The sequence below is a fragment of the Nomia melanderi genome, chromosome 14, assembly GCF_051020985.1.
Source record: "Nomia melanderi isolate GNS246 chromosome 14, iyNomMela1, whole genome shotgun sequence".
In the NCBI taxonomy this organism is placed as follows: Eukaryota; Metazoa; Arthropoda; class Insecta; order Hymenoptera; family Halictidae; genus Nomia; species Nomia melanderi.
Window position 1 is genome coordinate 6,110,204 of NC_135012.1, and position 24,274 is coordinate 6,134,477.

The 24,274-nt window shown below is 46.6% G+C and overlaps 1 protein-coding gene across 1 annotated transcript in view; it reads right to left on the bottom strand.

Annotated features, from left to right (window-relative positions):
* The window catches only part of L (zinc finger protein Lobe), a 113,792-nt gene extending 89,626 nt beyond the window's left edge, over window positions 1-24,166 (bottom strand). Inside the window, exons 1-3 of the mRNA XM_031973758.2 lie at window positions 23,429-24,166; window positions 10,333-10,413; window positions 10,114-10,176 (exon numbers count right to left, since the gene is read on the bottom strand). Of these exons, the coding sequence (XP_031829618.1) occupies window positions 10,114-10,176; window positions 10,333-10,413; window positions 23,429-23,468 (184 nt within the window). The 5' untranslated portion in view covers window positions 23,469-24,166. The remainder of the gene's footprint in view (window positions 1-10,113; window positions 10,177-10,332; window positions 10,414-23,428) is intronic.
* Window positions 24,167-24,274: the final 108 nt, after the last annotated feature.

Consider the following 24,274-nt stretch of genomic DNA (forward strand, 5'->3'; position numbering starts at 1 on the left):
AGCTCGTCACCTGGGACAGCCTTATATCGGCGAGTACAGTCGCACCAAGAAAGTGGCATTGTACCTAAAGCCGTTTTCCTTGCTCTTGATCAAGAGCCATTCGAGAACAACCGCGATTCCGTGCCTCGAAATGTTCTCTCGCGGGGCCCCCGCGCTGATAGATAATGGACCGGAGGGGCGGGCGGGTGCATCGTATTAACGCGGGATCTTTGCGACTCGCGTTTGACGGGAGTACTGGGATACCGTTGGAAACCTCGAGTGTTTCATACGCGCGACGGATCATTCGATTCTGAAAGACGCTTCTTTGCTTCGCGAGGTCGGCGCTACGTGATGAACCGAGTGGTCTTTGCGTTTAACACGTTGACTGCCGTACGATCTTGCCGAGAAAAGTATACAAAATGAAACTAATGTAACATCAAGTTGTGTAATTGAATTGTGTTATTATTATTGCAGGTTTACCTTGTCGAATGCCATTAAGCGGTATTGCTTGTAATATAGAGAAGCTTTCATATAATCATCGTTTAATCGAATGAATTATAGTAATTCGATTTGGTTGAGATTCTAGGTTCTTTCGTTGGCTTGTAAGAGTCTGGATGTTTTGAATAGGTGGTACTGAAAAGGATTGTGTGGAGAGTGAATTGTATGATTCAATTATGTAATATGGAGCATGAAGTATTGTACGTTCGTCGCGTATCAGTAGAACGAAAGACTTTAGAGAACAGTATTTAGCATCGAAGGATCACCTAGTTAGAGGATAGAAAACGAACGTGAATTGTGTATACACTTCCCCGACCCTCCAACGTCGAAAGACAACCTCCAGTAACGCCGCGATCAGCCGACGACAACTCCGACAGGAGAACGCCGACCCGAAAACGCATCCGCGCCGAATCACATCCGGCAACCCAGAAAAAACCTGGCTCTTCCACAGGTTACACTCGACGAAACGAGGCGAGGAGCGCGTCTGGAACGGGCTGGAGTCCTCCGACAGGCTTCATTAGCGGTTTCAACGCACCGGGATACGTGGGAACGTATAAAGGAGGAAACCGCGACGAGCTGGGACGAGCACGAGGAAGCCGCGAAGGAGAAAAATCGAATGAGGAATAGAGAGAGGCTGGCAGAAAAAGAGGGCGAAAGAAGGAGCGAGGAAGAGAGATACAGGCGAAACGAAATCGAGAGAAACGGAAAGACGGCGAAGGTGTACCGTGCGAGGAGGACGGGGCTAGGCTAACGGTGGAGAGCGAGAACGACGGAAGAGTGAAAGAGGGGCGGAAGAGGGTGGAAAGTGCGAAGAGGCAGCGGGGCCAGATCCCACGGGAGTCCGTGCTCTCCTCTGGCGCTGCCAGCACTCGGGAACGCGAGAGAGCCGGGAGGAGAAGGGAAGAGGGAGAACTAATCAGCTCGACGCATGCGCACTGGGCTGCTCTCGCGGTCCCTCGGGATTCCACTGGCATTCCCCATAATATACCCTCGCCCAACTCCCCTCGCGTGTTCCCCACCTCCCAGACCTCCTCCACCTCCTCGTCCTGCTCATCCCTCGGCGCCCTCTTCACCTCCGCGTCCTCTTCCTCTTGGATCCTACGTCGCGGTTCTACCAGCTACAGGACTTTCTACCTTCCCACGGGAAAAGCTTCGCTCCATCCTCCCCCTCGCTATTTCCACGACTTTTCTCCTCTTCCCGGCACCCCCCTTCGTCCCTTCCATCCAGTTCTTTCCGTCAAATTTCCCAGGCAACGTTATTAATAGGGAATCTTTGGCATCGCGAGCTCTGTGCGCGACCACCGGCTGACCATGCTCGGTCGATACTACTGATCGGAAGATTCAAGGTGAAACGCGGTAGTGACCTGTTCCCTGGCTAACTGGTACTGGATGGGTCTGCGGGAATTGGGTTGTTTCGGTGGTCGGCGTTGGGTGGGTCGGGGATTCTTCGTTTGGGAGGGGTGGGGGTTGTTTAACACTGAATTTACCGAGTTCAATCGAGCTTTTCGAATTCCTATGTAGAAACGAGAGTGCATCTATCGAGGTTTTAGTAGACTTACAATTCAGTTCACGTATTGATGAATCGATTTCTTTGATAATGCCTCAGAGAAACATCTGTTTCCTTAATAATTGCGGAAAGAAGACATTAGGAATGGGTTATTTTGACTGATTTCTGGAATACTGAAGGGGTTTAGATATTTTACGTCCGTCACATTCATTTGTTTTGAAATCGGAATTAGATATTAACCCTAATCGGACCACGATGTGACTTTGAGTCACATTTCTACTTTTTACTTAAATTTTTTTGATTATTTCATATTGCATTTCCGAAAGTTTTTTGGGCTTTTAAAAATTGCGCCCTACAAACAAAAACAGTAACATTTTAATCGTTCCTTTTATTCTCATAAGTGACTGAGAGTCAGTAGGGTTAAGATACTTCAGATATAGTCGCGTTGTGTAAAAATTTATGTCTAAGTTTGTAACTCTGACACGTTCAATCGACTTTGAGTTGTTTCTCGGGTGCAAAGGATTCAGTTTACCGTTCCTTTATTTATTAGAAATGTTTAGTAAGCAAGGTATCGAGGTATACAGTATCAACGCACCGAAAGACTCGAGTTTCCAGACTACCGGCGCCTATCAATATTATTTAACAGACAGAGGAGACACGGTTTCCCTCGAGCGTAGCTCTCGCATAATCTCCCGGCATCCTGCCCCTTTTCGTCGGCCGGCATCGAGTCGAAGGACCCCGCGAGCCTCTCCCGGGAGCCGAGATCCCCCATTTTCTTAATGCCAGAGATTTCAATCCGTCAGGAGATCGGCGACTTTTCGGATACTTCGCGGAACCTCCCTTAACACGTTGACTGCGTTAACACGTGCAGAACTGCCATATCCAGAATTCATTTGGTACGTCTCAGATTTAAAGCTGCTTTAAATTTCCATCGATCTTACTTTTAACACGTTGAATGCCGCACGATTTCATCGAGCGAAGTGCACGAAATGGAGAAAATGTAATATTAAACCATTTGGTTGAATTTCGTTATTATTATCGCACGTTCGTCTAATTGAACGTGATCGTATTAGGTAGCATTATTTATAATCTAGAACTGTTTTCAAATATCCGTCGTTTAATCGAGTGGACTATAGTAATTCGATTTGTTTGGGGTCACCGGTGACCTCCATAGCATTCAAAGTGTTGACTCCCTACAATTGATTTCTCTGATCGATGCGACTACTTTATCGTTAACAATTTATTATTAAAAGTCGCAATTTATATGCTTATCCTATGTCCACGTTTACTTGGAAGATGAAAAATCAATGATAGAAAACTAATATCTAATTTATATTTAAAAACTATAAATAACACGTAGATTTCTCAAATTCACTTCGAAATTTTCGTCGCAACTGACACGATATCATAAACGAAAGGGTTAATAAACGCTTTCTATCCTCTTTCCTCCAGCTTTCCCAGCTCGTCGCAAATTTAATACCTTAGAAACTCGGAAACCTCATCGATGACCGTGGACGTGTCAACCGATCGCACGCCGCGATGCTCAAGCTGTCGACGCGAGGAGACTCCCAAAAAAGGAACATCAGCAAGGAAGAAGAACGCTTTCGAATCTGAATCGCGACTCGTCGGGCCGCAAAGAAGCAACAATAAACGTCGCTTTGCGCGATTACCCGGGGCGAGGGTAAGAAAGAAAGACCGTCTGCGACTCGGAACCCGGAAACCGGAGCAAACCACCCGGGCTGGCTCGGAATCGAGTCGCACAATCGCTCGGTGCGTCTGTCCCCGAGACAAAGGGTACAATTAGATTGTTCGAGGACGCGACACGATCGCGACGCGCGCGGAGAGCCGAGTTTCAGGCTTTTCTTCGATACGGATATGTATCGTTTCCAAGCAACAGTTTCCCCATTCACCTGTCTGAAAACGAGGCGACACGGGAGGCTGCTGGTACTGGTGCCGCCGCCGCCACCGCCGCTGCTGCACCCTCACCCCCGCGGTCGCTTTTGTTGCTCGATAACGCACGCGCCCCGCTAATTCCTAATTGGCTGCGTTCGGTCTGACGGAAAAGGGGACAGAAACGGATGGGCGCCGGGGATCAACCCGTCGGAGAGGACGGGGCGCGTTGCCACGAATAATCGGGACCCAGCGGGGTTGACTCGCCGCGACAACAACTCTTTTCCGCTGGAAAAAGCCAGCAAAGCGCGCCACGACCCCTTAGGACGCCCTACGACTGGAGGTGCGAGGCGTTAACCAGCTACGTGTCTGCGCGAGCCTCTCACAGGATCTGATCGCGTCGATACTCCTTGGATAATTAGGCTTTTTTCATGTTCACCGTAGGAAAAGGAAGACAATAGGATTGTTGGGTCACGAGATGGGGCGAGTGAAGCGAGAGGAACGGGAAATAGAATTTGTTAAAGCTAACAGTAGTCTGAACTGAAGTTTAAGGGAAGTATAGTGGATTCAGCACAGCCGATTGGATACAATTTTGCCTGGATTAATTATTGGTTAATTTAGTGTACTTATTGACCATAGCCGACTCGTCGATCACAGTCGAACTAACGCACTGTATAACGGTGAGACTCGTGATGAAGACTTTTGGAAGAGTTTAATGGAAGTCAATGTTACTTAGTATATGCAGATAGAAGTGAATAATTATTTTGCTACTCTCGATGTTTTTGTCTTCGAAATATACACCCGGTTACAATGTAGGAGAAATTTGTTTGTTTGCGCGCGAGTTATTGGTAGTAAAGTTTGTTAGGGGAAGTTTGTCGCAAAGAGGACTGTACGCCCTGGGATTAACGGTGTTAACGACAAGACGTATCGTTGCGTGATTTGTGACTGCGTAGCGGGCAATAATTTATGAGGAAAAGATGTATGTATATATAAAATCCCAGGATAATGAGGATGTTTCGCTGATATTTGGACCGTAGCAGCCGGCAAGCGAAGATTCGCGAGGATGTTTGGAGGGAGATGCTTTTTACAAGGTTCCCGCGGAAGTATATTCGTGTAATGCAATTTGGACAGATGAAAGGCACCGTGCGGCAAGTACGATCGATATGTTCTGTGCGAACGAAAACTGGAAATATTCGGGATGTAGGTAGTAGCGAGAGAGAAGGGAGACAAAATTTGATAACTTTATACTTTCAGATGCAAGGAGATGGTATTAGCATTAATAGGAGATTGTTTCAGGAGATTGGTTGTAAGCCTGGAAAAGCTCCGTAACTCCAACAGCTGAAGAGGATACGCATTGCAAATGAATAGGAAATTTTTGGAAAAACACCTCCGTACTTCTGCAGATACATCAAAACTTGCTTCCCTCCCTGCCGTTCAGCTTTATGAAAACTACCATCGATCTGCACAAGTCCGACCAACAAAAGGAAAGTTTCCTGTTCCACGAAAAAACGAAAAGCTATCTTTTTTACGTCCGGTCTCTTCCATATCCCCGGTGCCGTCCCTAAAAGTATACATCACCCCGGAACTCGATAAGCGACAAGAAGCTCCCCGAAAAAAAAACGGGACAACGTGGCAGTGAATGTAATTCTACAAGCGACGTTCCAGTTGCATCAGGATTTTCGAAACGTCCTGTATTCCTTGTGTCAGAAGCATTCTCATGGTAAAGCCAGCGACGAGATAACTCGGCAGAGAATTCGAACGTTCCCAGACGTTCGTGGAAACGTCGTCGAGTTGTAAAAGGGTGAACAAACGTCCCTGGGAAATCCTGAGCCGCTAACGTTCCGTCATTTTATTCCGAGGTAATGAGCGGCGTTGGCGGAGGGCATGTATTAAAGAAACGAAGGAGCCTCGATGTTTTCAGGCGAGCAGGTAAAGAGAGGCCGAGGGAGAAGGGAGGAGAGACGAGGAGGAAGAAAGAGGGAGATAGAGAAAGGGGGAGAGAGAAAGAGAGAGGGAGAAGAAGAAGGAGGGAGAAAGAGGCATCGAGGCATCTCCCGCGGGAGTCGGTGGCCTCCTCGGGGATACAACCTCGTTCCGAGCTCCTCCAAGCCGGTTTTACCTTCGAGTATAAAGCGCGCGCAAGTACACTTGGCGAAAGGTAACCTGAAATAATAATCGGCCAGCGCAGGGTGGAGCGGATAAAAGTCGGATCCTCGCTTCCTCCTCGGGGAGGAAGAGCGAGGAAGCGCGACCCGCCTCGCGAAGGAGGAACGAATCTTTCGCGAATCGGGTTCCCGTTGGTCACCTAACAAATACTGCGGAGAACCGGGGGAAAATTTTAATTAAAGCTGGAACTAACGGGTAGGTTTGGATAGCGATTGTTTCATTTGGTTTTTGGTTTCTTTGGAATTATTGGGATGTAGTTTCTATTGTCTATCGAATTGGCCGTGTAGGTGTCTATGCGTCTGTGAATTTATGTGGTTAGGTATCTGTGTTTATGAATCTATATATCTATGTGCCTATGTGCCTATGTATCTATGAATCTATGTGGCTATGTGTCTATGTGTATATGTATCTATGTATCTATGTATCTATGTATCTATGTATCTATGTAGCCATCTATATAACCATCTATGTATCTACCTATTCATCTATCAAATTTTCATCTAAGCAAATACTAATCAGTCAATTCAATTAATTCACAATCCAGGTGTTGACACGTTGCTCACTTGTTTCGCACTATCGATTTCACTGCTATAATTCTGCTATAACTAAGAATTTCAGTTGCAACAGACGTTCGAAAGTATAACGACACAATCATCGGCACTTAAGCTGCTAAATGTGAAAACAATTATCGACGAGATCAAAACTCCTTCCGCAATCAACCGAGAAAGCACCCGTTGAAACGCAACGCAGCAACATAATTATGCAACTGCACGGCTGCCCGCAAAGGACGCACCCTCTCGGGGACGGTCGATTTCCAAAGGATATTATGCTCCGGGATACATAAAGCCGCTCGCGAAAAATGTCCACGCTCCGGGCGTTTATTCCGACCCCGGGAACCGATGTAACTCGTTTAATCGTGATTCACTGCGTGCTTACGCGGCTCGAACGCGGACAATTTTTTCGGTTAATATCCGATTCATTGTCCTGTACAATTTTTAGGGATTCCAGGCCGTCCTGCTGGACGAATTCTGACTATTATTCCGCCGGCGTTGATAGCTCGAATAACAAGTTAACAATGCTAGCCCTTTGTACTCGAAACGTAGCTCTCATCCCTTGATTTGATACACAGAAATTACAAAGTTTTATAATATTAAGCTTTACATACTATTAATCTTTGTTTCTTAATTACGTTTTCTCACTAGCTGATTTCAAAGAATGTCGCCTATATCTCATCGCGAATTGACTATTACCAATGCAAAACTTTCGAGTGCGAAGGATCCTGTTCTTATACTATAATGTCTATCATATTTCTCGTCTAATTTCAAATGAAACGTAACATTTATTAAACGTTCTATACGGTGTCTACATTCCATCGCATTCGTTACACTCGTAAACGTCACGGGAGCATGAAATCCGCGGTCCAGTTTATCGGTGTATGAAACGCTCAGCGGTGAGAACCGGCGTGATGTATCTCGGCCGCGAATCCCTTCGATTTTTGTTTTCGTGGAACGGAGCGTTTCCCAGCGAACGATGAAAAAAACTGTCGGTGGTTTGGAAATGAAAAAAAAAGAGAAGGGAATATAACCAGAGGAACAAAAAGAGAATGATAGGGGAGGAGTAATGGATATTTTATGACGCACGATCGGGAAAACTATCCGCCTCCGTATCGTTAAGACACTATTGTTCCCCGCGTGTACTTTGCTCGCGATATATCGACATAATAAGCGGGGTCGGATCACCTTTGCCACCTGAGCCCCTATTACCATTCCGAAAGGAATTGCCACGGCCCGCCACTTCTTCTCCGCCCCATACGCTATGCAAGACGCGTGGAGCGATTCCTTCCGACCGGAAACAGCCAACCCGTGAAATACAATGCGACCGACGGATGGTGAAGTGCGGCTTTACACATAACTTTTCTAATAATCATTACTGTACTACTTCGATCGCACGGAAATTGAAGTTGTTGACCCTTTGCGGACGAAGGTTCTTTGAAATGTACAAAACCTTCAACGGATGAAACTAAATTATACATTAATTGCTTAAATAATAGCAATAACAGGAACTACATGATAATCTCTTGCTGTCCGAGTAATTAAATCAATTGCCTGTGACTTAGTTTTCAAATATGAACGGTTCATCTCACCGAAATGTCGACATTCGTCCGCAAAGGGTGAAATATATGTATAGTGTCGATTTAACCCGCTAGTCGATTAACAGCCACAGTACCGAGAGATGAGCTCTAAAAACAGTGACTGAAAATCGACGAACCGAAATGGACGAGTATCGCGAAATAACGAAAACGCAGAGGAAGACAGCAGAAAAAAGTCGAGCCGCGAGTTTTGTAAAATCGTGTTTGAATTTGATTCATGAGGGATAGATACAACAATGAATTTCTTGATTATTTGAAATCTCTACAAATACAATTAGAAACCCAGCGGTGTTCTTATATTTTCTATGTCCATTCGCATCGCGTGCACTCTATTGTGTACGTTCAAACTCCCCTCAACTGCATAAGAACGAAATCATCACGGGTAACTTCTATTCCAACTCGAAATCGATGAAACTTCGAGTAACAGAATCTTCGCGTTACAAACACGAAACTCCCGATCCACGTGCCAACGTCGTATAAGAACGAAAAACCGAAACAAGACTGGAAAGAGTGACACCTACTATTGTCTCGGATCTAGTACACATCGAGGGAGACCGATCTGCGGATCGTCCGTGCGAGGAATTCATTCTCTCTCGCGGAAATCCAGTCATCGCTCGGAAAACGAGCGTAGTCATCCGGGCTGGGTTTGCCATTGCTGGAAAAGGAACGCGCGGAAACACCGGAAGGACCCTTCGGGACGAAGGAATCCCATATTCATAGAGTCTAAGGTGGGTCTGTGCGCTTCTTGAGCGGCTACGAACAATGACGACGCGTCTGAACGCATTGTTGCGTCGCGGATAGTGCAAGGCAACGTCCCGCGAGAATTGATAAAAGTAATGCACCAGAATGCGCCGGCTGCACGCGGCGCCACCCTCCCCTGCTCCACCCCTCGATTCTTGGCCCATTGTTGCGTGCATAACGACGGTTGCCTGGCAGCAATACTTCATTGTTGCCCGAGCATTCGAGTGCAACGCGAAGGAGATCCGCGAGCGTGGATCTCTGAACGGGGTGCTGAATGCGACCGGAGTGCGTGTTGTTGGTCTTTTAACTGGCTCGCCGGGGAGGGCGCATGCTGAGCACGTAACCATCCCGGGGATCCCAGGTCGGTTTTTCTATCGCTTTTTTGCGGTGGATGCTTAATGTCCGTGATTCGATAGCGTTCGCCGTCGATCGGTAATTGTTGCAGCTTCTTTGGGGACCGTATTGAATTAACCCTTCAGGGATGACGCCTAGTTCCCAGCTTCTATCCGATTCCTTCGGATTTCGCTTGCCGCACTGCTCGTGCCGCTGGCTTCGAGCTTTTTGATACTTCTTGGGGAGATTTTTGATTTCAAGTAGGTGATTGATAGACAGTAGTGAAAGGGAGAGTGATGATTTGTAAGGAGTAGCAGAGGGGAAAGTGGTGATTCGTTAATGGAAAGTGGCAAAGGAGAAAGTGACGGAAAACAGCGAAAGGGAAAGACAATATAGACGTCGTTGCTGAAGAATGTAGAACTCTATAAATGTGAACTAATTGTAGAAGCTAACTTGTTGTTTATTTGTTGAGAAGTGATCGATGGAGAGTAGCGAAAGGAAGTTATAATTTCCAAGAAGCAGCAAAGGAAAAAGTGATGATTCGTTAATGAAAAGTAGCAAAAGAAAAAATGATAATTGATGAAGAACAACGACACGAAGGGACAATATACACGTCGTTCCTAAAGAAATAAAAATTCTATGAATATAGAGACTAACTTTGAGTCGAAGCAAACATGTTTTTCTCGCGTGTTTAAAGAAATAAACGAAAAAATGTGAAAACAGCTACCGATTCGTCAACACAATGTCGCGATATGAACATCCTCGTCAAAGATCAGTAACGGCTAATTCGTCGGCGACGAAAAGCCGGAGCACGCGAGGCAATTAATTACTTTTTAATCGTTCGACTCACCCTCGGAATGACGACTGAACGCCCGCTGCAGCTCCTCCTCTTCCTCCTCCTCTTCGTCGTCCTCTGCAACGTAAAAATTATTCGCGTCGAGACCGGTGAACTTTCCAGGGAGCGCGCGGTGAAACAAGAACGAAAAGAGAACAAGCCAGCCGCCGTTTCCCGGCCGAGCAGATTTACGCAAACATTTGATAACGGCGGAAAGTATTTAGTAACACTCACGCTTAATTCCCGTTGTCCCATTATCCTGCTCGGTTACCTCCAGGACATTCTGCTCGTTCCCGTCCTCCCACTCCTCGTCTCCTGCGGAGAGAGAGACAGCCGACCATTAATTTCAGCTCATTTGCATATCACCGGGCAAGAATGAAATCTGTATTTGCGCGGAAAAACAGGCAAAAACAAGGCGCTGCCCGCAAGCCCGCTCCACGTGGCCGACATGAATATGGATTTCGAGTAACGCGATTAAAACGTACAGGTAAGACGTGCGCCGCGAGGTCTGCGGAGTTAAGTGACCTTACAGTTTATCACTGACGCTGAAAATTGAATCCTGCATTCCTAATTATAAACTTTATATCAAAAATCTTTATTAATTCTTAACGAAAGCTGGAATTTAGGGTTCTGGCTTCTTCAAACGTTTCAGCGGCACGTTCAAAATTCCAAGTTTCACTTGTCATTTGCTGTTTATAGTATGTAGAATGAAAATTCTTAGGATTCAATCGTAACTTTCTATACTAATTAAGTCGCTCAGACAATGCGGTTAAGTCTAGAAAAGAAAAATTGCGAAAATTAATGTGTTAGCTTCTGAAATGATTAACACATTCAGAAGCTATAAAAACAGCTTTCTGGCTTAGGAAGAACGAAGAAACGAGTAAATCCCTTAATAACTAAAGAGAATATTATTCGTTCCATTAAAATTTAGAAAAATCAGAAAATATAAAGAAATCGACTCAACCGCATTGGCGTCTGAGGGACTCAATTGTAAGTAGAAACTGTGCGTTATGATCGGGCACGAAAAGAAAGCTCTTTGCAAAGAGCATTGCTTCGAATCGATCGATTCAATTCTACGTTCTTTATTTATTCCCGTAGAACCGGCCGGTTGATTCTATCAGCGGTGAAGGATCGCGTTTGATCGCGCTACAGCGTCAAAAACTAGTGAAACGGTGCGAGCCGGTTAGAGCCGGTTAGATCGTGCGGCCAGCGCGCGAATGGGTTAATCAGTCGCCAGGGGTTGACGAACGATCTCGTTTAGGTAAAAGCTGAGGGCGGTCGGGTTTCACAAAAAAAATCCGCATTCGACACCTTCGGAAACGCTGGCAATCGGCCGGAGTGGCAAGTTCGTTGCCTGGTACTGCGGCGGAAGGGTGGGAGAGGGAGAGAGGCGACGATTCGGAAGGGACGAAGAGCGGCGAAGAGGAACGGCGACGGTCGGGAGGCGGGTGAATGGAAAATAACAAACGACCTGTTGGCCACGTGGACAGGGGTGTAATTTTTTAAGTTTAATTTTGTGGTCCCGCGTGACAAACGGATGGCTCTGGTATACGGCAGCCACGTCAGTGCGCTCCGCGGGTATATTTCATTCCGAAAACACGGCTCGTCGTTTCGCGTTTGATGATATACAACAACGAACGGCCCCGGTCCTTCACCGGGGTGGTAGCTCGCGCCGCGCGATCCGGGTCGAGCGCCACGACCCGATATACGCGTTCCAATCGACCCCTTTAACGGGTAACTTCTGCGTGATACGTGATCGGTCGATTTTCAATGTCCGTCGAAACGGAATCGAAGAATGCAGGTTCGGGAAAATGAAAGGTGATTAATGGTAATTGGCTGCATGGAATATGGCGTTCTCGTTTGTGACTGGGGCGATTTTAAGTGGAGACTATTGACACTAGAGATGATTACTGAGACATTAGGTAGTTTTTAAGATACTGAAGTTTAGGAATTAGTAGGGGTAAGTACTGAGACACTATCCAATCATCAAGATGTTGAAGGATAAGTACAGACTACTGACGCTAGAGATGATTACTGAGACACTAGTCTCAAAGATACTGAAACTTAGAAGTGACTAGAAGTAACTACTAAGACACTAGCTAATCATCAATATGTCGAAGTTTAAGTGGAGGTTATTGACACTAGAGATGATTACCGAGGCACCAGCCAGGCTCTCAGATATTGAACCATAGAAACGACTAAAAGTGGCTACTGAAACTGTAGTTGATCTCTAGGATATGAAGCTTAGAAATTAGTAGAAGTAACTACCGTGACACTAGCCAATTATCAAGATATCGAAGTTTAAGCAGAGATCACTGACAATAGAGATAACTACCGAGACAGCAGCCAATCCCCAAGATGTTAAAGCGCGAAAGAGTCTTCGCAGATAAGACAAATCAGCATCACGGGGTTGATAATCGCGAAAGTTTGATGAAGCTCTCCCAGAAAATTCCTACGACCATCGACTTTATTGGAAAGCCTCGGGGAGAGCCAGCTGAAACCGTCCTCCCATAGACGGCGGGAGCATTAGCCCGCTGACGAGAAACAACGAGCGCATCGTAGGAGCGAGGGAATGGAAGCCGGTCTTAAATATTCCAGAAGACATCAGCCAAGGCACCGCTGGCAACCGCCCTTCGATTGAACCTTCGCACCCTCCGCCCTGTCAGCTGTCAGGGCTTCTGTCGAGCGACGAGCGCGCCCCGCCGCCAAAGATATCAACGGTTAATGGTTCATCCATCATCGAGAACTCCTGCCGGCGAGCAGTTTTCCGTCGTGGTTCTACCTTGTCCCGCTAATTGCCGCAGAATTTCCCTCCCCTATCCGGACGGCTGTCTCTCGCGCCCTCCAAGAAATTCTTTCGTCAACCTGACGGAGCATAGTCCCTTCTATACCCTAAACACCGTATCCCAGAAACTTCTTCAAGGAGTTTTGGACTCCCTTTCGGAACACTGAAGGACTAATCCTTCGCACTTGGAAGTTTCTCACTAGAAACGTTCATTGTTTTCCAATCAAACCTAGACACTTCTTAGAATGAACTTAAAGAATAAGTCCAACATAAATTAATCCTTTGCACTTCGTTATAGCCGTTACGGCGACTCAGCGCGGCGGCGTCTAGAAACAATTTTATTTTCTATAAATGGTTTCTCCTATTGTTATATTTGTTACATAATTGCGCCATCTCGCACCACTGTAAATACTCTCGGAGTAGCTGCTAGCCCAAAGAAACGACTCGGAGTTGCTGAGACGTCATATAAAAAATGACTCGGAGTGCAAAAGGTTAAACTATAAAGTTACTACTATTAAATATCAAACTCTCTAATGTTGCTACGTCGAATCAACTGACTATCAATCCCCCAAGTGCAAATGTTCAATTGTACCATTACTCTATCATCCGATTGCTCGAGTTGCCAAACATTTGTCTCCAATATCAATCGTCTTACATAATTTAATTACCTCGAGGCAATTCGGAAATGCCAATCACCGGTGATCGCGGTGACAATCAACGCGTTAATACCTACAACCGAATCGAAAGGCAAGATCCAATCTCAATAGGGCTAACGTCGCAGCATCGCGGAATTCTGGCGAGCGATCGCTCGGTTCGTATGCGTCCCGCGGCGCGTTGGGACTCGATCTATCGTAAATACTGTAAACAATTCGGCGGTGAGGCCGGGAATAGCCCGGTCGGACAATAATCGTAAAGGTAAGGGGATTGGCTATCATCTCGGCGCGGGCCTGGCCCGTGGGGTGGGCGGTAGCTTTATGCGGCCGTGCACCTGTGTTTATGTACGATATGAGCGTAAGAAGGCAACGTAATACGGGTCCTGTCTGGCGTAGGCGCGCGCGGAACCGTTCCAGCCCGCCCGACGACCGGGACAAAGACGCCGGTGTAAGCTCTCGAAAATACAGCTCGAGCAATCTCGGGGCCCGCCTCCAGTCCCGGGCAACGTTAAACGGATGTATTATTATGACCCACGTGCACCCTCGTCCCGGGGATAACTGCATATTGCGGCTTAACCCCGTACGTTGTACTTTCGATAACGCTTCCAGATACATTCGTAACGGCGCGTGACGTAGGTGGACTGTAAAACCGAGCCACCATCGGCCGGAGAACTGCTCGCTGGAAAATGCTGCTCCAGCTGGCTCCGGGGAACAAGAAGAGAATGGAATTTCAAGGAAAGATGATTCCTTCTCTCCGTTTTAATTCGAAATCGTCGCGTCGGTTTACGGAACAGGGAAGACTTCGAGCGATATCGTTACGGGGAATGCATGCTTCGGAAAGTTCGTATTTTCTAGAATCTAGGCTAGCCCGCTGCGGGAAAGAACACTGCGAAACACGTTTCTAAGTTAATACAGAAGAGACGTATTATTATAAGCCAATCTATATGCGCCAGGACGATAACTGCATATTGGGGCTAAACCCTCCGCCGTGAGGATCTCGCTGGATCCCGCGGCGCGGCGTTTCGAAACGTGGAACGCGTCGAATCTTTTCTCCTTCTCTATACGCAACGGTTTCTTACTTGAAGAATGTGGGGGATCTTTGAAGTGTATAGTTCAATCGATTGTATCTTTCGTGAGTAGTGTCCATAAAACGAGCAACCACGAGCGAAACGAAGTGACCAGGTAGCTAAAGGACAAATGAAAGCGAGCCGAGAGACACTTTCCAGCTAGCGAGCGGATGGTTGAAGCCCGTGAGCTTGTGTCCTGCTAGGGTCAACTCGTTACGATGCCTCGAAGGAAGAGGGAACGGCTACTAGTCCCGATTACCGGTTACGATAATCTCGCTAACGATATCTCGGGGGGATCGCGGCGGGTCGCGGGAGACTCGGAGACGTCGATCCCGCAGGCTGGCGGAGCGCGGTTAGAAGCTTGGCTGGCTGGCAGGCAGGGTTTCGAGTCATTAATCGATACGCCGTGAATAAAGGAGCGCCCTGCGGGTTATCCGGACCGACTGCTATCTCTGCTCCCCGGTTGCAGCCGCCGCCGTACGTCTTGGACTCGTGACAGGCAGCCAGACAGCAGAGAGCCAGCCAGCGAGCGAGAGAGCAGCCATTGGGAAGGGCTGCTCTGCTGCGGTGACTGCTGCTGCTGCTGCTGCTGCTGGGTGGCTGCTACAAGGGAAGTCGAGAGCTGATTCCCGAGGGATCCTATCCCCCGCCCTCCGCCCGGCCAGCTCTGACGCGGGCTCAGACTCCCGCGGGACCCGGAGCATCCGCCGACGAATACCCTCTGGCTCCGACACGGTACCTGGAGCACACCCGGGATATTGCGGATAACTTTGGTGCCACCGTTCCCGTCCGAGTATTTCTTTTATCGATCGATGGACCGACCGCCGGGGATCATCCAAGGATACCGAGTCGATGTGAGCGAATTGTCCTTGCCTTGAGATTCGTCGCGAGTTTTGGGCGCTGGATCTTGCGGTGCCCGGGTAATAGGGGATACCCTAGAAAGCTTGAAGCAGAGGATGACATCTTCGTTTGGAGAACGAGGAACTAGTTGCTTCTATTATTCTCGGGCTTCATCTAGAGAAGCTCTTCAGCCGGTAGGCTTGAATATTGATATTAAGAGATAACTCTGTTCAGCCTCGTTCATCTTAGACAGTCTTTGCTGATTCGTTCGAGACGTCGACAGATCGAAGGATTTCGTAGAGGTGAGAGGGACGACATTAGCCATTCCCAAAATCGACTACACCCTCCGGTGAAGACAGGAGCGACGAGCACGTCTCCGGGCTGACCTTTTTATCGCAATGCGAGGCTCGCAACAAAGTACACGGGGGAACGGGACGGGGGTCAAGCGGACGCAACTGGTGCACGCGACACGCGAGTACAAAAGGTAGCCGGGACGATTGCGATTCTCGTGTGGCAGGCGAGACGCACAATTCGCCGCAAAAGGGACGACGAGCCGGCGAACGTCAACGCGTGGCCTCGCCTCAAAGGAATACCGCATCCCGGGAATGTCTCGCCGAGAGAGACCATCTCTCGCCGACTCTCTCGCCTTGTCCCCCGCCGCCGCGCCTTCCTGGGGGGTAGCTACGCAGCCTTCCGCATGCCGGGCACTTTTAAAACAGTCTCAAACGTCCCGAACGCCGCCCACTTTATCTCCGCTTGTACGTTTCTTAGGCGTTCCTTTTGCGACGAGCTACGCTCTGGGCGAGAACGTGCTCGAGAGACTGCTCACTCACTCACTCACTCTCTCTCTCTCTTTCTCTCTCTCTCTCTCTCTCTGTCTCCCTTTCTTTCTTCCTCCTCCGACTCATCTGCCTTCCATGTCCTCGCAATAACGCGTTACCGTCGACATATCGCAGCGGCGAACCCTCGACTCATTCACTCGACGGTACGTTGATTCATGGTGTTCGCGCGTAGAGAAACTTTCAGCGGACCTGTGCAGCTCCGCCATTCACCGCTTCGACGCGTTTAAAGTGCAAGACAATTCGAAGAATCTTCGCGCAGTTCTCAACCGAACAAGATCCTACATATTTTTTGAGGAGACTCTTCATTCTAGAAATGTAAGTCTACAAAGGGTTAACGAAGAAAGTTAAATGTTTTAAGTAGAATCTTGAGATACCAGAAAATCGGAGAACTGTGTACCTTTTGTCGTGTAAACGATTAAACTCTTTGATTTGTATCATTCAGGAAGAAAACCCCAATTGTACGTTCGAAGCGAAGAATCGCCACCCCCAGAGTAATTAACGCTACCGCCACTCCGCAAAATGGTTCCCAATTAATTTCAATTTCTATCCCACGGCTCGTCCACGTTAATTGCACGCCGGCGGAACGAGTGGTTTATCGCGAAGCCATTCCGAACTCGCCCCGTCGTAAGTAGAAACAGACGGACCGCGACAGACATCTGGAGAACGGTATTACCGTTCTAGCCGAGCGACCATTACAGTTCTGCGCATTTTACAACGCGCGTCGGGTCAGGTTTCTAGGTCGAAGTAATTCTTCTCGTAAATTCTTTCGCCTGCCACGCTGCCGTACACGGAAGAACGCGTGTACAGAAGTGCCTCGATAGTCGACGTATGCTACGATCAGCGAAAGTGTAAAACTATAAGTTTTCGTGGAGCAAAAGCAAGATTATTATCATTTGACGCGGTTTTTGCGTCTTATACAACGACGAAACGATGGGAATAACTGTGTCTATTATCGAGGCACTACTATGAATCCATCAGCGACGCGCTGACGACGAAAACGGAGAATCGTTTGATCGCTCGCAGATCGCTGGCATTCGATATTGTCGTCGCGTGTTATACGATGAAAAATGCGTCTACTATCCGGGCAAAAACGCGTCTATTATCGAGACACTACTGTACATCCATCAGCGGCGCGTTCGCGACGAAAACGAGGAATCGTTTGATCGGTCGCGCTGTCCAGATGGGATAACGCATAAATTCGGGCGCGCATAAATTCGTTGTCGAAGGAGCGGGGCACAGAAATCGCGCGCGTTTCCGGCGAAAGCAATTCGCTGTCGTTCGATCGGATCAACGGACAACCACCACCGGCAGCCCAGCGGCGCACACCGCGCTCGCAGCATCACGTACACGCGGTTAGCCACGAAATAGCAAGCCCGGCCCGATAGCATTGCGAGAGCGTAGGTGATATACGGTGTCGCTAATTAATGCACGATAATGAACCTGGGCGCAACCGAAGCTGTATTAATGGATTCCAATGCCCCGTCATAACGTGGACGATCCGTAGGTACATCGGAACCGTTCGTAATTGCGTTAATGGAGGGGCCCCCATCTGTTTGCGCTGCCGGCTTTCGGGCTACTTCTGCTCGTCACTCGTACCGCCGAATAATCGCGTCCCGGTGAAACGACCATTCCGCGGGTTTGCGCCGATAATACGAGTTTAGGGGTAATTCTTCGCGCTCGACTCTCCCACGTTTTATCCTCGAGAAAATATTTGATCGTTCGATCGATCGACTTTTGACTTCTTCCGTCTCTACATTGAAACGAACGTGTAAATTTGTGCGGAATTTATCTATGCGGTTATATTTGATAACAGTGTAAAGGAAAAAAGATGATTCCTTATATGAAAATGAATAGGTGAAGAAAATTTGTTTGTATTTGTACAAACGGAATACTGAATGCTACTTTGTAGCAAAACACGAAACAGATGCTTCGAATTAATCTCATATTGGCAATCAATGGAAAAAATAGCGAATTACGCATCGGTGAAACTGATATATTTAATATCTCCCCGCTGAGGTTACAGGGAAATAATTAAGCGGGAATTTTTTAACGATCTTCGGAGTTCGTGTTAATATTGGATGTTAATATTCGATAATATATTGGAATATTCGCGGGTCGCTGATCGTATAAACGTAAAGCTAGCCGCAACGGCCAGAATCACTGCACATTATGCTTCAGGGTCGTGATTGTAATTTGCGCGTGCCGGGCGAATGCATAATAATAATCTTCTAATTAACGCATGGACGATTATTCGCGGTTTTGTCCGAAGAATTCCTGCTTGACTTTCGTTCTCCCGAGGAATAAATCGTTTCCATTGGGACAATACTTTCCGGCTCGAAAATTCCATTATTTTCGAATTGTCCCTCTCTTTTATGCCTCGATAGCGAGTCCAATAAATCGTGTACGTTTGTTTCGATATCGAAATTAAAACCGTGGAACAAAGAATATTCGAATTCTCGTTCTCTCGCGCGGGGACCGTTCACTTTTCGACCGTCCTTCGCGGCACGCCTCGGATAATAATTTAACGACCAGCCGCCAACTTAATCCTAGTTAGAAGTTGCATTATAATCACTATAACCACCGGGCAGGAATTAGGGCTGTCACTGCAAAAACTAATAGCGGATTAAGTTTTAGGGGAGACGCGGTTAAAGGGATTAAAAGCGTAAGCTGGAAATTTACATTGCGCCATTGTCTTGGGATCCAGCGTCCCAGTCTTTCGCCAATTGTTTAATCGTTGATCGATCACGATTAATTAAATGACAACAATAGAAATTACAAACGGTACTTCTAGATATCCTCAATCGTTAAAGAATCGGCGCACTCTCTTTCTAGGATCCTTTAAACTCAAATCCTTCAACTGAAAACAATACAGTGAACATTGAATAATTGCAACATCATCATCCCCATATCCTTACCAGGTTCCTTTTAATACACCATAGCGCTCGACGGCCGATTAAAGAATGTAACATGATCCAATTATTCCAACTCGACGATTTCAACGTTTATTTCTTTCTTATTCGCAGTCCTTTTCTATATCCGAAACTTCAATCGCTTATTATAGAAATTATATAATTCTATCGCGTTTGGTGTCATTTTAATCAGGAAAACATAACAGTCATGACGGTGAAAGTTTCATTCATACAAAAATAAAAAAGTTTGATTTTCGAGTTAAAGGTCTCAAGCTCATCGCGAACCTTCTACATTTCCGATCTCCCCGACATTCAATCTTTCCTCTCCCTTTACTCGCGTTGTCCTTTTCTACATCCATCATACTAAAATTTTCGTTTCTCGGGGTGAATTCAATTCTACCTCTTCATAATTGCAACCTCCGGTCCCGTCGAGTATTACAATTATCCAATATTCACTGTACTCGTTGCATTCATGCGCGACCAGTTGCAAAAAATCATCTACCGCCTTCCTGAACAGGTGCCTTCCGCTCTTCCGAAAATTAACAAGTTGAATGCCGCACGATTTCATAGAGCAAAATACCCAAATCGAAAAAATATAATATTAAATCATTTGACTGAATTGCATTATTATTATTGCATGTCCATCTAGCTGAATGTCACCGTATTAGGCAGCATTACTTATAATATAAAAATCTTTTCATATAATCAACGTTTAATTGAATGAACTATAGTAATCCGATTCAGTTGGGGGTCACCGATGACCCCCATGACATTCAACGTGTTAAAGAACCCTTCCGCGACAGCATACACGTCCACCTGTCCGAACCGTCAGAACATCGAATTTCGTACTCGCGATTCCTGCTCGCGTCCACCGGAAAACGCGCGGCAAATGGTTCGTCTTCGGTTCGTCGCTGGAATAGTCACGAGCGAATGATCAACGCACCCATTTCAGTCGTGGCAGAAACACCTTAAGAACACCGAGTGCCTGACGATTACTCTTGGGCGGACCGGAGGCGCGTGCGAGACGGCACAGCGTCGGTCCCGCGACGAGAAGGAAACAGGAAGAAGAGGAAATAACAGCGGGCACAAGGACGACACCCGCCGCAGACGAGGCGGAACGTTAGACGAAGACGGTGGGTGGGTGATGGAGGTGGTGGCTGAGGGGGCAACGAGGCCGGGGAGGTTGAAATAAAAGAAACAGGTGGGAAAGGCCAGCGGGATGAAGCAAGTGAGAAAATAGTAAAAGCGAGATAGGAAGGGAGCGCAGCAGCGCGACCAGAATTGGATAGGATAGGAGAACTGGTGATTACAGAGGCCGGGAATTCCGTGGGGAGAGGCACCGGTCCCGCGGGTTTCCACCTAATTCCATCCTGGCTGACTACTGACTCTGTCTCCCTCTTTTCATCTTTCTCTCTCCGTCCCGTTTCTCTCCATCTACCGCGGCGGCAGCCACTCTACACGGGCTCCTCTCGCTATTTCCCTTCGCGAGCCTTTCACTCTCTGGCCCTCTATCCCTTCCAGTCGTCCCTTTCGCTCCCCTATCGTTCCTTCCGCTTCCTCCCCCCACGCAATCCGTTTTATCGACAGTGAGAGAAATAACTGTATAAATTTCGCATGCCACGCTCGCGTCGAGCTTCGTTTATCGGGGAATCTTAATCGGCTCGCGAGTCTTTTCCGCGGAAAGTGGGAACTGGCAGCAATGTACGGACGCGGGTAAAGATGACGGTACTCGATAGGACGGGTAATGACAAATTTTCGGGTGTACTCTTGTCGAACGGTAGACTGTTTGCAGTCTAAACTTCGATTGCTCCTTTGGAATTGCAGGTTTGGCACTAATCACCGACCACCTTGGTGGCTAGGCTGAGGATCATCAATTCATGACTATGCTGATCGAATTCGTCAATTTTTAGCTTATCGTCATGACTCTTTAATTCGAGATCATTTGGTTATATTAATTTCTTGTTCGTCGATAGAGCTATAAGTAACCAACCAAAACTATAGACAAAAACGCTAGAAATCGAGTCATCCCCTAATAGCACGTTGCTATCTCCATTGCCCCCAATCATCTGGATCTATTATCTTCTTCTTGCTTCCACGAACTGTTCCCCTGTCTCCCTCGTTACCCGGATTATCCCGAAACACGCATTTTCGGATCATCGCCTCTGGGAAGCAAACCAGCGCCTACACCCTCGCCACCCTATTCCAGCGCAACGGTGTCACCTTTTTCTTCCTTGCGATCCCACCCTTGTGCTGCTGTTTTTTACATGGACACCTGTGTACCCCTCGCAGCGACCAATCGAACGAGAAGCTTTAAATATTCCGAAGGGCGGGGGTGAAACGCGATTTATGCATCGCCGGTTAGTCGGCTGAGACACCACGTGGTGCCTTCTTAGGGAGGGTGCGTTCGAGTCGTTACTTTTTAACACGTTCCGTGCCACGGAAATTTCGGTTATGTTTTGCTTACTAATTGTATTGATTCTTTTAAATAAAATATTAAGTTGTATTCAAGTTTTTGGTAATTTTTATACATTTCGATATTGTTTCTTTACGTTCTCGCTGCTTTGCAACGTATACCGCTGCTCTTGACCATGTGTCCCTTAGTAATACTTTCTTACAGAAATTGGCGTGTACCATATATGGTACATGTGGCACGGAACATGTTAACAGAAGTCTGGGCTTTTCAAACTGGAAAATATTTATAAGGGAACCATATTTGTTAAAACATTTTGCTGAATACTTCACTATCTGTGGCGCACCTCGGCGTAGGAACATTTTGTGCAACAATTTTATTTATTGCCCGAGATTTTTGGGAGCATTGTAGAAACATAGTAATCATTACTTAAATATTATTATTAACTCTTTGAAGGCGAATGCCGTTGTATCAAGGACATCAGGCTTCCATATTTAGAATCAAAGTTAGAAACGAGTTATTTAAATAGAATAACAGATGAGCAAATAGTTTTCCTTTTTCTATTATTTACTAGTTCGATATATAATGCAGCTCTCTGTGAAAGCAGTGTTTGTTACTCTACAAAATCTTCATCAACAGAAGGTTGTCATTTAGTTGAAATAAATATACATCTGCAATGACTGGTAAATCTGTACTTATAATTAATTATTAACACTAGATCTACCGAGCATTTAATACGATCGACATGTAATCTTTATGAAGCCTTTAATTTATCAATAATCGTGAAACAAACAAACCGAAACCAGTCGTTTGAACTGTTTCACTAGTTCTAGTGTGAAAAACAGTAATTTCAATAAATCACGAGACAAAGGGTTGAATAAAACTAAATTCGTATCCCTTCGCAGCGACATCTTTCGCAGTGGATCGAGCGCACCACGTGACCCGTGATTTGCATTGAACTTTCAATTCGTTTACAAACAACATCATCGTCTTATTCCTCCAGAAAAGTCGTATTTCGTTTTTGAAAACAACGTTTTCCACGATACACTTTTTAGTAACATGGATCTCAAGGACCCGATAAGGACATTCGAGTAGCACGTGCCGCAGCGGCCGTGTGTAGCGATGAATTCATAAACACTAGCGTGTAAAGCAAACACACGGCAGCTGCGTGACGCGAAAGAATTTTGGACGTGACACGTCGTAATAAATCGCGCCACTGATTCTCGGATCAGACATAATTCGCTAACAGCCAGTGGTCCTATTTCGATGACGCGATCATTTTGATTGTCTGTCATCGAAATACAACACTCGGTCGACCGTCTAACTGCGCGCCAAAACGAAACGCCAAGATAGTTTGTATCACCAATATTGTTGCTTTACTATATTTTCAATATATTATTAAAATCTCTTTCTTACATTTATATGAGAATTTTTAGCCAAAATAGAAAGTGCAAATAACAAATATTACAAACCACTAGCAATTAATATATGCTAACCTAAATATAACAGACTTACAGCGATACCTACATTGTTAACTCGTGACTTAATACTTAACACGTTGAGTGCGCACGGTTTCATAGAGCGAAATACACAAAATGGAAAGAATATAATATTGAATTATTCATCTAGTTCAATGTCACCGCGCTAAGTAGCATTATTTATGATATAGCAATGTTTTCAGATAATCGTTTAATCAAGCGAGCTATAGTAATTCAATTTGGTTGGGTCATCGGTGACCCGCGTGACACTGAATGTGTTAATGGTAGTAGAGGTTAACTAACGCGAAGGTTATGTGAAAAAGTGAAGGAAAGAATGGTTACTCACGTTTGAGGGATCGTGGCTTCGCTTGTTTCCTTCTGGACATAGCAGCGTGGCGTGTGTCACTCCGCCAGGCTGAATCGCCTATGACAGCTCAGCAAGAACGTGGATCCAGTCACATTTCGCACTTCCCTCGGAAACTCGATACGTTTCGCGCACTGAAAACAACGTTCGTCGCGAAAACCGCACCGTCGACAGAAATCTCGCGGCCGTTTCGTTTCACGGGAGACGCGGCTGTTAACGAAACCGTCGCGGGAACATGGTCGCGGCGAACGACATCGCGCGAATTCGAACAAGGGAGAAGTATCCGGTTACCCGCGCGGCGTTACCATAGCGACAGGAAGTAACATCTTGTATGCGTCAAGTTGCACAGCCGAGCAGCCAATCTGCTCTGAAGACTGTGTTTACCACGCCGGACGCCACATCGATCACAGATATATCTGAGAATAAACGTTCTGTTCAAACCGCGTTCATAATCGGCCACTTAAGGTACCACATGTACCGAAATCTAATTTACTGACCCGCGTAATTTAGAGGGCAAGGAAAATCAGCCGAGTGATTAATGTGTTTCGATGTTGGAACGATTATTCCTGTACCGGAAACCACGTGGTCCCAATTCAAACTCGCGTGCGTACACGGCTGAACGTGTCGCAACAGATAGAGACCAACAATAAGCGCGGCTCGAAAGTCGCGCAACGAATGACTGCGTAGTTGATACCGCGGAGAAACTGATGCAGAGAACCACTGAGAGGGCACTGCGCACGCGTTACCCTTGCTGATAGCGGCCTTGCGCAATCCCTTCGCTACGGATGAAATTTTCTAATCTCTAGCATTAACCCTTGGACAGGCGAC